This window comes from Leucoraja erinacea, chromosome 6 (assembly GCF_028641065.1).
Source record: "Leucoraja erinacea ecotype New England chromosome 6, Leri_hhj_1, whole genome shotgun sequence".
Lineage (NCBI taxonomy): Eukaryota > Metazoa > Chordata > Chondrichthyes > Rajiformes > Rajidae > Leucoraja > Leucoraja erinaceus.
Genome location: NC_073382.1, coordinates 15,817,238 through 15,831,889, shown reverse-complemented (window position 1 = coordinate 15,831,889; position 14,652 = coordinate 15,817,238). Strand labels below are relative to the sequence as shown.

General features: G+C 43.3%; 1 protein-coding gene and 1 long non-coding RNA gene across 2 annotated transcripts in view; one reads left to right on the top strand and one right to left on the bottom strand.

Annotated features, from left to right (window-relative positions):
* LOC129697936 (uncharacterized) overlaps nt 1-14,652 on the top strand; it is a 38,604-nt gene that overhangs the window by 6,913 nt on the left and 17,039 nt on the right. The gene's annotated exons all lie outside the window — the stretch shown is intronic.
* The window catches only part of LOC129697935 (solute carrier family 15 member 1-like), a 50,428-nt gene continuing 40,972 nt past the window's right edge, over nt 5,197-14,652 (bottom strand). Inside the window, exons 17-22 of the mRNA XM_055636672.1 lie at nt 14,518-14,564; nt 13,221-13,328; nt 12,796-12,892; nt 11,675-11,821; nt 10,660-10,767; nt 5,197-6,118 (exon numbers count right to left, since the gene is read on the bottom strand). Of these exons, the coding sequence (XP_055492647.1) occupies nt 5,933-6,118; nt 10,660-10,767; nt 11,675-11,821; nt 12,796-12,892; nt 13,221-13,328; nt 14,518-14,564 (693 nt within the window). The 3' untranslated portion in view covers nt 5,197-5,932. The remainder of the gene's footprint in view (nt 6,119-10,659; nt 10,768-11,674; nt 11,822-12,795; nt 12,893-13,220; nt 13,329-14,517; nt 14,565-14,652) is intronic.

The window sequence follows — 14,652 nt, the reverse complement described above, 5'->3', positions numbered from 1 at the left end:
GGATCTCCTGCACTCTTTTCACCTGCCCGGTCACAGCTTGGATCTCAGCCATCAGATGAGTGTAGAACAGTTTATTTTCCCATTGAGTGCAAAAGAAACATCATGTTAGCTCTGGAAATCTTACCAGCAGTGTCTAAATGAGAAGATAATATTCCCAAAGTGATATTCCACTTTGTGAGCAACCTGGTACAAAAGCTGTTATCTTCTACATTCCTCTCCATGAATAAATGTCCATTGAAAGACATTTCAGACAATATTCAGTGTTGGAATATTTTGGTAGGGAGGTTAAAGTTCCATATACCACCACACTGTGAGTGACGAAGTGTTCCTGACACTACATCCAAACAACAAACTCTAGACTCTACTCCATTGCTCTCTGGACTCCCCAGACCAGAGGAAAATGCTTCTTTTTCTCAACCTGGTCTCTTTGTTCAGTTTAAAACATTTCAGATAATTTCCCCTCCCTTAATCTTCTATCCTCAGGCTGGGGAACCTGCCCTCTGAGTTTAACCACTTTAGTGCTGAGTTATCAGCCACCTTCATTCTCTTGCTTTGAACTGAGAGTCAGACAGTGTTAACCATAGCATTCCCACCAGTTCCATCTGTCAGACTACAAAAAAACATTTAGTAAGGTGCTGAAGGTTATTCCAGTAGTTTTGTTTCTCTGAATACTGGAACAACTGGGGATTTGATCAATGAGCAAAGATTAGGGCCGCTTCACAGGAAATCTGTTTTCAACTCTACAGCTGATCCTACTGATCAGACTTCAATTGACAATCCGGTTGATGAATTGAGAGCCTTCTTCTGCTAGCTCTGGCGGATTTATGGGTGGGTTTAACCCAGTCTTCTCATAAGCCTCTAACACACCTGGTGCTGATTTGTTCCACAGAACCTATGAACCCTTTGTCAGGAGGCTCTTACAGTCTTTAAGAAGGAACTGCAGATGCTGGAAAATCGAAGGTAGACTAACCCTTCTTCAGACTGATGGAGGGTGGGGGTGGTGGGGGGAGGCGGGGAGAAGAAAGGAAAAGGGAAGAGGAGGAGCCCGAGGGCTGAGGGAGAGCTGAGAAGGGGAGGAGACAGCAAGGGCTACCGGAAATTGGAGAATTCAATGTTTATGCCGCTAGGGTGCAGACTGCCCAAGCGGAATAAGAGGTGCTGGTCCTACAATTTCCGGTGGTGCTCACTCTGGCCATGGAGGAGGCCCAGGACAGAGAGGTCAGATTCGGAATGGGAGGGGGAGTTGAACTGAAGCCTTTCAGGCTTCTCATGGAAGCTGGTTCGAAACTGAATAGATTCAGTAATGTATGTTAACACAACAGTTTGGAATTAGGACATTTAATAGATCTTTACAAGAGTGTGTGGGTACCCTGCTCAGTTTTTTCAATCTTTTAAAAATTCCGTGGGGTAAAGTTTCCAATTGATTTTTCAAGTAATTTACCCAGTAACAGTATAAATGGCGCGAATGATTGTGATTGTGATTGTGGACAACTTCCATGAAGCACAACTTAAATCTTCCTGATCTTGTACTTGTTTTAATAAGAATTTGTCAAATATTAGTTTTAATATACCGAAAGAACACATCCCAATGTTAATGCTGCAACTCTGATATATTAATCAACGTATGAAAATAAATGCTAAAATGTTTGCTGATTACAACAAACCAAGGCAGTTTTGACCAAAAGAAAATTGAGGGGAGAGAATGTATTTTCAAAATCTGGGAAATCTGGGGTGTATTTTGAGTTGCTCGTCATGGAACAGCGACCTCTTGTGTTGCCAGTGTTAGGCAACCTGTGCCAGTGATGTCGAAGGTAGACAAAAATGCTGGAGAAACTCAGCGGGTGCAGCAGCATGTATGGAGCGAAGGAAATAGGCAACGTTTCGGGCCGAAATCCTTCTTCAGATTGCCTATTTCCTTTGCTCCATAGATGCTGCTGCACCCGCTGAGTTTCTCCAGCACTTTTGTCTACCTTTGATTTTCCAGCATCTGCAGTTCCTTCTTAAAAACTCAGTGATGTCAAAGGCAACTGACCATTATATTCTCCAGGGTAGCTACAATTGGGTGTTCAATGCTGAGTTTCTCTGCAAAACAAAAAGATTTCCGCCCTCACAACATAGGCAATGTACAAAAATAACATGGGGGTTTTTAGTTTAATAGAGATACAGCATAGAAATAGGCCCTTCGCCCCACCAAGTCGATGTTGACTATCAATCACCCGAGTTTTATTTCCTACTTACTAGGGGCAATTTACAGAAGCCAATTAACCTAACAAACCTGTACATAGAAACATAGAAACATAGAAACATAGAAACATAGAAATTAGGTGCAGGAGTAGGCCATTCGGCCCTTCGAGCCTGCACCGCCATTTAATATGATCATGGCTGATCATCCAACTCAGTATCCCGTACCTGCCTTTTCTCCATACCCTCTGATCCCCTTGGCCATAAGGGCCACATCTAACTCCCTCTTAAATATAGCCAATGAACTGGCCTCAACTACCCGCTGTGGCAGAGAGTTCCAGAGATTCACCACTCTCTGTGTGAAAAAAGTTCTCCTCATCTCGGTTTTAAAGGATTTCCCCCTTATCCTTAAGCTGTGACCCCTTGTCCTGGACTTCCCCAACATCGGAAACAATCTTCCTGCATCTAGCCTGTCCAACCCCTTGTACGTCTTTGGAATGTGGGAGGAAACCGGATCATCTGGAGAAATTAGACACAAAAAGCTATAACTCAGCGGGACAGGCAGCATTTCTGGAGAGAAGGAATGGGTGATATTTCGGGTCGAGACCCTTCTTCACTGCAGGTTTTTGTGTCTATCTTCGCCCTGATGGAATTACAGTCACAGTCGCAGAGGCCGACGTCAGAAGATCCTTCAGCGGGGTGAACCCTCGGAAAGTGCCTGGTATACCCTGTCAAGTTCTCAAAACCTGTGCGGACCAACTGGCTGGGGGTTTTGCAGACATTTTCAATCTCTCACTGCTGAGGTCTGAGGTTCCCTCCTGCTTTAAGGGGGCATCAATAATACCGGTGCCCCAGAAGAGCAAGGTGACGTGCCTCAATGCCTATCGATCAATGGCACTATCGATCAATGGCACTAACATCCGTGGTGATGAAGTGCTTTGAGAGGTTGGTTATAGGGCATATCAACTACTACCTCAATAAGAACCTCGACCCACTTCAGTTTGCCGACCGTCACAATAGGTCCACGGAGGATGCGATCTCACTGGCTCTCCACTCTGCACTGGACCAATAAAAACACTTACGACAGGCTGTTGTTTATTGACTACGGCTCGGCTTTCAATACCATCATCCCCTCCAAGCTGGTTACCACCGCCTGCCACTTTTGCGGGCTGGAAGAGTCTGTGTACCACGTGTACATGGCGTGCGTGAGGCTGCAGCCCCTGTTTGAATATCTAAAGGGGCTGCTCCTTGCCTTCTGGCTGCATTTTTCACCCACCATCCTCATCTTTGGACACCCTGTGCGTAGGGGAGAGGGTAGGGCTGAAGATGTCCTGGTTGGGTTGCTCCTGGGCCTGGCCAAGATGGCCATCCGGGAGTCACGGCGCCAGGCGGCGGAGGGCTCTACCCGGGCCAGCTGCCTGCCCCTTTTCCGGGGTTACGTCCGTGCCCGGGTGGGATTAGAAAGGGAATACGCCCTGTCTGTGGGCACCCTGGGGGAGTTTCGGGACCGCTGGGCTCCGCAGGGTGTTGAATGTATCCTCAATAAGGATTGTATCATAATTGTATAATAGTTTATTATGGATATATGTTTGTATTGTATTTATGGTGGTGGGTTCTGGCTTGTTTTATTGTAGTGTAAATATTATTTTTTAATAATTGAATAAATTTTTTTGAAAAAAAAAAAAAAAAAAAAAAGCTGGTTACCAAGCTCACGGAACTGGATCTCTGCGCATCGCTCTGCAATTGGATCCTTGACTTCCTCATCCACAGACCATAGTCTGTTCGAATTGGCAGAAACACTTCATCCTCAGTGATAATCAGTACGGGAGCACCTCAAGGCTGCGTGCTCAGTTCCCTGCTCTACTCACTCTATACTCATGACTGTGTAGCCGGACATAGTGCAAACTCCATTTTCAAGGTCGCTGACGACACCACCGTTGTGGGACGAATTGCAGATGGTGATGAGTCAGAGTATAGAAGTGAGATCGACCTACTGACCAAATGTTGCCAGCACAACAACCTGGCTCTCAATATCAGTAAAACCAAAGAACTGATTGTGGACTTTGGAAGAGGAAGGTTGAGGACCCACAACCCTGTTTATATTAACATGGTGGATGGTGGATGTTTATATCAAGATGGTGGAGCGAGTCAAAAGCGTCAAATTCCTGGGCGTGCACATTTTGCGACAATCTCCCCGGGTCCCAAAACACTGATGCAATCATAAAGAAAGCACATCAGCACCTCTACTTCCAGAGAAAATTACGGAGATTCGGTATGTCAAAGAGGATTCTCTTGAACTTCTACATGTGCACTGTAGAGAGCATACTGACTGGTTGCATCGTGGCCTGGTTCGGCAACTTGAACGTCCAGGAGCGGAAAAGACTGCAAAAAGTTGTAAACACTGCCCAGTCCATCACCGGCTCTGACCTCCCCACCGTCGAAGTGGTCTATCGTAGTCGCTGCCTCAAAAAGGCTGCCAGCATTATCAAAGACCCACACCATCCTGGCCACACACTCATCTCACCACTGCCATTAGGGAAAAGGTACAGGAGCCTGAGAACTGTAACTTTCAGGTTCAGGAACAGCTTCTTCCCTACAGCCATCAGGATATTAAACACTACAACCTCATAAGCTATGTACTACAATAGACTATTATTATTATTATTATTATTATTATTATTATTATTATTATTATTATTATTAATGCGCTGTTATTGTTTGTTCTTTTTTTCTGAGCTTTTATATTATTTATTATGATTACATATTCTGTTGTGCTGCAGCAAGTAAGAATTTCATTGTTCTATCTGGGACATATGACAATAAAACACTCTTGACTTTTTAAATCAGCATCTGCAGTTCCTTCTTACACATTTCACCCGGAGAAAACCCACATGATCACAGGGAGAACGTAAAAACTCCACACAAACAGCACCCTTAGTCAGGGTTGAACCCAGGTCTCTGGCGCGGTATGGCGTCAGCTCTACCTCCATGTTATAAAGCAAATAAACTCAATGTATAAATTCAGCAAGTTGAGCATATATATACACATCACTTTTAATATCTGTATTTATATCTTCTTCAACATAAATTACATTTTAAGTACATTCCCGTTACAACCCTTCTCGAAATATTCAGACAATTTTGGAGAAAGTTTCCCGATCTTAGATATCTATTTTGGAAGGTCTCCTGATCTTGGAGATCTAGTTTGGAAAGTCTCCTGATTTGACATATAAATTGAGTTACTTTGGTTTCACACCGTGGCAGGTTCTGTATAAAGAAAGTGAGGGTCCAATGTAATAAAATAGCTTTGGGTGGGGGTGGCAAAGTTGAGGGCTTTCAATTTCCTATTGCTTGGACTGAACCAGCAATAATAGACAGAATTAACAAGAAGAAATATATCCTTGAATTATTGCAATATCTCAGTAAAAAAATATAATCAGAATTATTATATCATACACAAAAAGGTAATTATTTGACAGCAGTGTGGCAGATTGTGCATCGTGTTATAAAGAAATTATCAATATATTCAGCTTTAAATGTGTTTGCTCAAGCTTTTTCAAGTTTTTGGGAATAACACTGAAACGTTGGCTGGTGTAGATCATGAAGAAAGTGTTCATTGAGGGACTTCTAAATGAGGAACCGATGTCACACTGGGGTCTCTTATTGAGTAGACTGCAAGTCTAAGCCCATGGGTCCCTTCTGTGAGGATATGTCTGGTTAAACTGAACAGAAATGTTTCTGTTTGCCGCATTTAGACTTCTGACTGAGCTGTTGATTCATTTGCATTTGATTCTTCTTCTTCCTTTCTGGCAAGTTCCTTTTCCTCATACTCAGCTTCCACTAACTTGGGATCCACATAAGTGTAGTATCTGGCCATGATGCCGAATATTATGGAAACGGCTATCAAGAGAGCAGCAAACAAAATATACTCAGCCCACTGTAGGGAAGAAAAATAAATTAGCAATGGAATCAATCCAGTTTTATCCCAAGAATTTCCACAAAATGCACAGATGAAATATACATTGAATCATTACAATCCCTGACAAATTTAGCAATGTTTTATAGGGTTTAGTCAAGTTTTCCGAGGATGTAACAACTGGATATACAAGGGGCGGCACAGTGACGCAGCTCTAGAGTGGCTATCTAACGGCGGTTCAATCCTGACTACGGGTGCTGGCTGCAAAGAGTTTGTATGTTCTTTTCAAGTCAAGTCAAGTCAAGACCTGGGTGTCATGGCAGCAGGCAGTAAGGCAGTAAAGAAAGCGAATGGTATGTTGGCTTTCATAGTAAGAGGATTTGAGTATAGGAGCAGGGAGGTTCTACTGCAGTTGTACAGGGTCTTGGTGAGACCACACCTGGAGTATTGCGTGCAGTTTTGGTCTCCAAATCTGAGGAAGGACATTATTGCCATAGAGGGAGTGCAGAGAAGGTTCACCAGACTGATTCCTGGGATGTCAGGACTGTCTTATGAAGAAAGACTGGATAGACTTGGTTTATACTTTCTGGAATTTAGGAGATTGAAAGGGGATCTTATAGAAACTTACAAAATTCTTAAGGGGTTGGACAGGCTAGATGCAGGAAGATTGTTCCCGATGTTAGGGAAGTCCAGGACAAGGGGTCACAGCTTAAGGATAAGGGTGAAATCCTTTAAAACCGAGATGAGGATAACTTTTTTCACACAGAGAGTGGTGAATCTCTGGAACTCTCTGCCACAGAAGGTAGTTGAGGCCAGTTCATTGGCTATATTTAAGAGGGAGTTAGATGTGGCCCTTGTGGCCAAGGGGATCAGAGGGTATGGAGAGAAGACAGGTACGGGATACTGAGTTGATGATCAGCCATGATCATATTGAATGGCGGTGCAGGCTCGAAGGGCCGAATGGCCTACTCCTGCACCTAATTTCTATGTTTCTAAGAGAGAATTCTTGCCATAGAGGGAGTACAGAGAAGGTTCACCGGACTGATTCCTGGGATGTCAGGACTTTCATATGAAGAAAGACTGGATAGACTCGGCTTGTACTCGCTGGAATTTAGAAGATTGAGGGGGGGATCTTATAGAAACTTACAAAATTCTTAAGGGGTTGGACAGGCTAGATGCAGGAAGATTGTTCCCAATGTTGGGGAAGTCCAGAACAAGGGGGTCACAGTTTAAGGATAAAGGGGAAATCTTTTAGGATTGAGATGAGAAAAACATTTTTTACACAGAGAGTGGTGAATCTCAGGAATTCTCTGCCACAGAATGTAGTTGAGGCCAGTTCATTGGCTATATTTAAGGGGGAGTTAGATGTGGCCCTTGAGGCTAAAGGGATCATGGGGTATGGAGAGAAGGCAGGTACAGGATACTGAGTTGGATGATCAGCCATGATCATATCGAATGGCGGTGCAGGTTCGAAGGGCCGAATGGCCTACTCCTGCACCTATTTTCTATGTTTCTATGTTTCTATGTAATATCATGTGTCTGGTTTCCTCGCACACTCCAAAGAGGTACAGGTTTGGCTTTGTTGATTGGCTATGGTAAAAATGATAAATTGTCCGCAGGGTGTGGGGTATGCTGGTGTCTGGGGTGTTTTTTGGTCGGAGCGGACTTTGTGGGCCGAAGGATCTGTTTCCGCATTTTATCTCCAAAGTCTAAAGGCAAACAAATGGATGGAGCACATATAAATTTCAAAAAAGGCATCAAACAACAAAAATGCTTTCGAAAACAAGAACCAAGAATATATTATGAGTTGTATATTGGCACAGAAGGAGAAACAGCTATGATCTTATGGGAAAGATTTGTGGGGAAGAAGGTCTTATTGTGGTAAATGATGGAATTTTGTTATTATTATACGGTCACTGTGTTGTTATAATGTTCTTGCAATATTATACATTTCAATCAATGAGATTAATGGGATTTACTTCAGCTGAGCAAAAAATTGATTTTGTAAGTATCTGTATGGTGGTAGAGAGCACGTCTGGAAGGTGAGGAAAGGAAATTACCTCAGGAATATGTCGATGGGATGGTGTGAAGTGAGGCAGATGAATGTGTGCAGCTAAATTCAGAACCAACTAGTTAGGTTCACATCCGCCCTTTTCCGACTGACATGCAGGATACACAAAGACTCCATTTAAAAATTCTCCTCTTGGTATGTTCATCCATTCACACTCCGTGTACCCTTTCCTGCCCCTATAGAATTTTCCTGGCCCTTCCCCATGTGCCTCCAATCCCAGCCTTGCGATCATCCCCTAATTTGACTGATGATCATGTGAACAGTGGCTAAAACTTTGTGACAGAATTACATCCCTGAAACTGCCTCCTTATCATTCTCCTTAAAATGTACCTCTGACTAAGCCTCGGTCATCCTCTTCTATCCTAACAAAGCCCTTGTGAACAGCTAGGTGAAGATCTTTTGCATAAAGTCTCTATTTAAACAGACATTATTTTTGAAACTGTGCAATAGACAATAAACAGTAGACAATAGGTGCAGGAGTAGGCATATTCTCTCAGCATAAGACAGTCCGCCATCCTGGGAATTAACCTTGTAAACCTACACTGCACTCCCTCAGTAGCAAGAATGTCCTTCCTCAAATTAGGGGACCAAAACTGCACACAATACTCCAGGTGGTCCTTGGAACTAATGGAAACAGGTTCCCTTTCTTCTTAACATAGAAACATAGAAAATAGGTGCAGGAGTAGGCCATTCGGCCCTTCGAGCCTGCACCGCCATTCAATATGATCATGGCTGATCATCCAACTCAGTATCCTGTACCTGCCTTCTCTCCATACCCCCTGATCCATTTAGCCACAAGGGCCACATCTAACTGCCTCCTAAATATAGCCAATGAACTGGCCTCAACTACCTTCTGTGGCAGAGAATTCCAGAGATTCACCACTCTCTGTGTGAAAAATGTTTTTCTCATCTCGGTCCTAAAAAAATTTCCCTTATCCTTAAACTGTGACCCCTTGTTCTGGACTTCCCCAACATCAGGAACAATCTTCCTGCATCTAGCTGTCCAACCCCTTAAGAATTTTGTAAGTTTCTATAAGATCCCCCCTCAATCTTCTAAATTCTAGCGAGTACAAGCCGAATCTATCCAGTCTTTCTTCATATTAAAGTCCTGACATCCCAGGAATCAGTGGTGAACCTTCTCTGTACTCCCTCTATGGCAAGAATGCCTTTCCTCAGATTAGGAGACCAAAACTGCACGCAATACTCCAGGTGTGGTCTCACCAAGACCCTGTACAACTGCAGTAGAACCTCCCTGCTCCTATACTCAAATCCTTTTGCTATGAATACTAACATACCATTCGCTTTCTTCACTGCCTGCTGCACCTGCATGCCTACTTTCAATGACTGGTGTACAATGACACCCAGGTCTCGTTTCATCTCCCCTTTTCCTAATCGGCCACCATTCAGATAATGGTCTACTTTCCTGTTTTTGCCACCAAAGTGGATAACCTCACATTTATCCACATTATACTGCATCTGCTATGCATTTGCCCACTCACCCAGCCTATCCAAGTCACCTTGCAGCCTCCTAGCATCCTCCTCACAGCTAACACTGCCCCCCAGCTTCGTGTCATCTGCAAACCTGGAGATGTTGCATTCAATTCCTTCGTCTAAATCATTAATATATATTGTAAATAGCTGGGGTCGCAGCACTGAGCCTTGCGGTACCCCACTAGTCACTGCCTGCCATTGTGAAAAGGACCCGTTTATTCCTACTCTTTGCTTCCTGTCTGCCAGCCAGTTCTCTATCCACATCAATACTGAACCCCCAATACCGTGTGCTTTAAGTTTGTATACTAATCTCTTATGTGGGACCTTGTCGAAAGCCTTCTGAAAGTCCAGATACACCACATCCACTTGTTCTCCCTTATCCGCTCTACTTGGTACGTCCTCGAAAAATTCTATAACCTTTCATAAATCCATGCTGACTTTGTCCAATGATTTCACCACTTTCCAAATGTGCAGCTATCTATCTATCTATTTAATAATTGACTCTAGCAGTTTCCCCACTACTGATGTTAGACTAACTGGTCTGTAATTCCCCGTTTTCTCTCTCCCTCCCTTCTTAAAAAGTGGGGTTACGTTTGCTACCCGTCAATCCTCAGGAACTACTCCAGAATCTAAAGAGTTTTGAAAAATTATCACTAACGCATCCACTATTTCTGGGGCTACTTCCTTAAGTACCCTGGGATGGAGCCTATCTGGCCCTGGGGATTTATCGGCCTTTAATCCATTCAATTTACCTAACACCACTTCCCTGCTAACCTGGATTTCGCTCAGTTCCTCCACCTCATTTGACCCCCTGTCCCCTGCTATTTCCGGTAGATTATTTATGTCTTCCTTAGTGAAGACAGAACCAAAGTAGTTATTCAATTGGTCTGCCATGTCCTTGTTCCCCAACCAGTTAAATGATCTTGTCGTCCTTTATCAAAACTGCACTCAACCTCAACTTCTTCAGTCTAAAATCCCCCACCTCCTGAATGCCACGTACCTGTTGCTGAATGGTCGAAGCTTCCGCTACTATCAGCACAATTATGTTTCCGAAAGAGTTGGTCAGGAGCCAACCGGCCTGGAGCACTGACTTCATGTTGGTAGGTGCCTGGGGGAAAATGGTGCATAAATTAGTTTATTTTCCTGGTCAAAGGCCACAAAATTCTGTGCACAAAATCGGACTCATGTTGTTAATGTGGTACCAGAAAAATGAAGAGAACAAAATTTGTGTTCTATGGTGGCACAGGACCATATAGAGAGAGGACAGTTCAATGGCCCAGCAAATAAAGTTGCTATTTCTCAACACCAGTGACCCGAGTTCAGTCCTGACCTCTGGTTCTCTGTGTGTGGAATTTGCACATTCTCTCTGCGACTGTGGGTTTACTCAGGTTGCTCTGGTTTCCTCTCACATTCCAAAGACGTGTGGGTTTGGTAGGTTCATAGGCTGCTGTATGTGGTTGCCATTAGTGTTGTGGAAAGCTGATGGGCATTGAGAGAGAAAACGGGCTAAGGGAAAACAAATGGGAGAATGGGCTTGATGGGAATTATTCTATAAGTTCACATTGACTTGATGGCCCCAATAGCCGCCTCCATTGTCATAGAGAAATATGAGAAATCAGGTCATTGATTTGTGGAAGTTGAATATTTAAGATTTAGCAGAGTATGGTACAATATTTAACAATCACCAAACAAAACAATATTTCAAGTCTGAAGAAGGGTCTCGACCCGAAACATCAGCCATTCGTTCTCTCCAGAGATGCTGCCTGCCTCGCTGAGTTACTCCAGCATTTTGTGTCTACCTTCGATTTAAACCAGCATCTGCAGGTCTTTCCTACAACATTTCAAATGATTGTCTCGTGTTGGAATTGGAAGCTCAAATGGAGCAAGAGAGGGATTGTTTATTAATAGGCTGAACATTTCTTTGCGCTGCTGGGTCACAGACCTTGGACACTGATCATTGGAATTTCATTATCAAGAGTTACAGTATCAGAAAATGTTTGAACATTATCACTCACCTGGGAATATGCGAATTCCAGACCAGTAATAGAGAAGACCACCTCCGCAGTTGTAATTAAAATGTATTGAGGGATTTGCAATGCCATATGAACACTGTTTGCTTGAATGTCTTCGATGTAATTTAATTTGAAATCCTGAGAGATACACTAAACAACCAAATCATACAATATTATTACCAATAATATTACACAAGTTAGAAGCTTCTGTTCCCTCCCATTCCCATCCCATCACCTCCCATTCCCATTGACCCTTCATGACCGTTCATGACTGCAACAACCAGGTTCAGGAATAGCTACTTCCCCACGGCCATCAGGCTATTAAACCTGGCTCGGAAAAAAATCTGATTATTAATAACCCATTATCTGTTATTTGCACTTTATCAGTTTATTTATTCATGTATGTATATATTTATATTACGGTATATGGACACACTGATCTGTTTTGTAGTAAATGCCTACTATGTTCTGTGTGCTGAAGCAAAGCAAGAATTTCATTGTCCTATCAGGGACACATGACAATAAACTCACTTGACTTGACTTGATGACCCTCAGCTCATCCCAAACTCTGCTGCCAGTATCCAAAATGACAAATCATATTTGTCCTTCACAAGGAAGCGTGCCAGCAAACACTGGCTTCTATTCATGCAATGCTTCAGTTTTATCCACACCCCCTCCTCCTTCCCTCCCCTTCTGCGCCCCTGTCCAGCCCATGACCCCTCAAGGTCTCTGCACTCTTGTACTTTTGGTATGTTGAGTATCTCTGGTTCAATCTCCCCACAATTGCCACCTATGCTTTCAGCAACCCGAGCCTGACCCTGGAATCCCCTTTACAATCCTCTTCCACATCTCTTCTCCTCCTTATACCCACCAGCTTGGCCATACTACGGATGTAATCTCTCCTCATTTATCTCAATGTAGATAACCTCTGAAATGTGCTTTAATCTAAATGGAAATTATTGGCAATGTTAACCATAACCCACTAAGAACGGCTATAAGTCTCTGGATCACTTAGGGTGTAGAGGAGAATACAGAGAGAACTGATCGGTGTTGTGAAGAGTAACAGATTGAAGAATAAAATTCAAAAGATTTTCAGGCAAACCGAGATCTCTTGGCATACAAACCGTTTCACTGATGATGATCGTGTACGAGCTCCCATAACCAAAATTTATTGAATCTTGTGAGCATTTATTTCCATTACTGATAAATGTGATTTTTTTCCTAAGTCAAAAAAGATAAGAAAATTAGGGCCTGTAGAGGAATATTTCACAGTCGATGCCTCCTGGGCACCATGGTTCCTCGTTGCCCTTGCTCCTCACTCTCTTTAGCCTCCATTGCTGCTGCACAAAGACAAAATTCAACAACAATGGGCAGCACAGTGGCGCAGCTGGTAGAGTCGTTGCCCCGTAGCTCCATAGACCCGGGTTCAATCCTAACCTCCGACACTGTCTGTGTGGAGGTTGCACGTTCTCCCTGTGATTGTGTGGGTTTCCTCCCACGTCTGCAAGAGGTGCGGTTTTACTGGGTTATTACAAAGAAAGTCACTTACGTTCCTTTGTTGAAAAGCATGTAGTTAGAGACAGATAATCTGATCAAATTTCCAATATCAACAGTGCCCATCTTGAGGTTGTCAATGCCGGTCAACGTGGTAATAAATCTGAAGAGAAACCAAAGTCAATCATTTCAAAAAGTGGTTGAATGTAGAGAATCAGTTAAAGAATGTTACAAAGCCAGGGTGCAACTACTGATGCAGATAAGCCAAAAATAGACAAATGAGATGTGTTGCAAGAGATACGGGGAGGTAAGGCCATGGAAGGATTTCAACCCAAAAAGTGAGAACATTAAATGTGAGGTGATGTCAGAGCAGGAGTCGGCGTTAGTCAGCGATGATGAGGATGCTTTGTGAAGGGATCGAGGTGCAAGTCAGGATAAAGGCAGCGAGGTTTTGGATGAGCTCATTTATGCTTAGTTTATTGTCACGTGTACCAAGGTACAGTGAAAAGCTTTTGTTGCTTGCTATCCAGTCAGCAGAAAGACAATACATGATTACAATCGAGCCATTTATAGCGTATAGATACAAGATAAGGGAATAACATTAAGTGCAAGTTAAAGCCAGCAAAATCTGATGAAGGTACACAAAAATGCTGAAGAAACTCAGCGGGTGCAGCAGCATCTATGGAGCGAAGGAAATAGGCAACGTTTCGGGCCGAAACCTTCAGACCGTTTCGGACCGAAACGTTGCCTATTTCCTTCGCCCCATAGATGCTGCTGCACTCGTTGAGTTTCTCCAGCATTTTTGTGTACCTTCGATTTTCCAACATCTGCAGTTCCTTCTTAAACACAAAGTCTGATCAAGGATAGTCTGAGGGTCACCAAAGAGGTAGTTAGTAGTTCAGCACTGCTCTCTGGTTGTGGTAGGATGATTCAGTTGCCTAATAACAGCTGGGAAGAAACTGTCCCTGAATCTGGAGGTGTATGTTTTCACACTTCTATACCTTTTGCCTGATGGGAGAGGGGAAATGAGGGAGTGGCCAGGTTGCGACTGGTCCTTGATTATGCTGCTGGCCCTGCCGAGCAGGGTGAGGTATAAATGGAGTCAATAGAAGGGAGTTTGGTATGTGTGATGGTCTGGGTTGCGTTCACAATTTTCTGCAATTTCTGCGGTCCTGGCTGGAGCTGTTCCCAAACCAAGCTGTTATGCATCCTGATAAAATGCTTTCTATGGTGCATCTGTAGAAGTTGGTGAGAGTTCTAGGGGACATGCTGAACTTCCTAAGCTTACAGTCTACAGTTTTCAAGTTTACAGAGAGTGGAAGGTGCAGGAATTTCCATATGAAGGAACCAACCTGATGGCATTTTTTCCTTCCTCTGGTTTGTTGTTAATATCCTTCAACTGAAAAAATAACAAAAAGAGATGTAGATTTTGCATCAATCAGTGTATATCACAATTAGTCTTTATTTCACCCTTATTACACACACAC